Source organism: Eurytemora carolleeae, unplaced genomic scaffold, assembly GCF_000591075.1.
Source record: "Eurytemora carolleeae unplaced genomic scaffold, Eaff_2.0 scaffold146, whole genome shotgun sequence".
Classification (NCBI taxonomy): domain Eukaryota; kingdom Metazoa; phylum Arthropoda; class Copepoda; order Calanoida; family Temoridae; genus Eurytemora; species Eurytemora carolleeae.
In genome coordinates this window covers 80,292-81,119 of record NW_019396503.1, presented here as the reverse complement: position 1 = coordinate 81,119, position 828 = coordinate 80,292, and the positions used below count along the sequence as shown (strand labels likewise).

The following is an 828-nucleotide window of genomic DNA, read 5'->3' as shown; positions in this document are numbered from 1 at the left end:
TCTATTATCTAATTTTGTACCTGGGTTTCTGATGTCTATTATCTAATTAAGAACCTGGCTTTCTGATGTCTATTATCTAATTAAGGACTGGGGTTTTTATTTATAATTAATTAATCAAGGACTTGGATTTCTGATAAAAAATTATCCTTTCAAGAACCAGAGTTTCTTATATTTAATAATCTTATCAGGGACCAGTTTTTTTGTATAAAATTACATAATAAATGACTCGGGGTTCCCAATATTTATCTAATTAAGGACCGGGGTTTCTGATGTCTATTGCATACTTGGATCCTGGGAATATAGAGTCTGATCTACAGTCAGGGGCAGCTGCACAGTTCAAGTAAGTATATCAAGTATTCCATGTGCAATCCATAATAATTTCATTAAAAAGATTGTTCACAAAAATACTGAGCGTGATCAACATTATAATTATGATCTTCTCGCCATATGTTTAAGTTAAAAGAAATAAAAGTAATCTTTTTCCACGGACCCTAAAAGCAGGGTGGCCAAAATGTACGGATTGTACGGATTGATTTTTTTTTAACCCTAAAATTGTACGGATTGTACGGATTTGTTTTCAAATTGTACGGATTGTACGGATTTTATCCTGGAAAATACACCGTTTTTTTTAAATTTTCACTCATTTCAGCAAATTTTTCATGAAAATAAAAAAAAATTCTCGTCAAAATGAAGTTAGTTTAACTTATTTTCTGCATTCTAAATAATATTAGATTGATTAATGTTTCAATTGACAATCAAAATTCATTCATAATTTTCGAGATATGTCCAAGAAGTGTTTATTTGAGAATATGTTCCATAAGTACTTAT

The 828-nt window shown here is 29.8% G+C and overlaps 1 protein-coding gene across 4 annotated transcripts in view; it reads left to right on the top strand.

Annotated features, from left to right (window-relative positions):
• The first annotated feature begins 256 nt into the window (after window positions 1-256).
• The window catches only part of LOC111704478 (protein Malvolio), a 12,651-nt gene continuing 12,079 nt past the window's right edge, over window positions 257-828 (top strand). For all 4 annotated transcript variants that reach the window (XR_002765838.1, XR_002765837.1, XR_002765836.1 and 1 more), the window contains exon 1: window positions 257-340. Coding sequence is in view for 1 of the 4 variants with exons in the window: in XM_023476718.1 (XP_023332486.1) it covers window positions 270-340 (71 nt within the window). In the remaining 3 variants the exon portion in view is untranslated. The remainder of the gene's footprint in view (window positions 341-828) is intronic.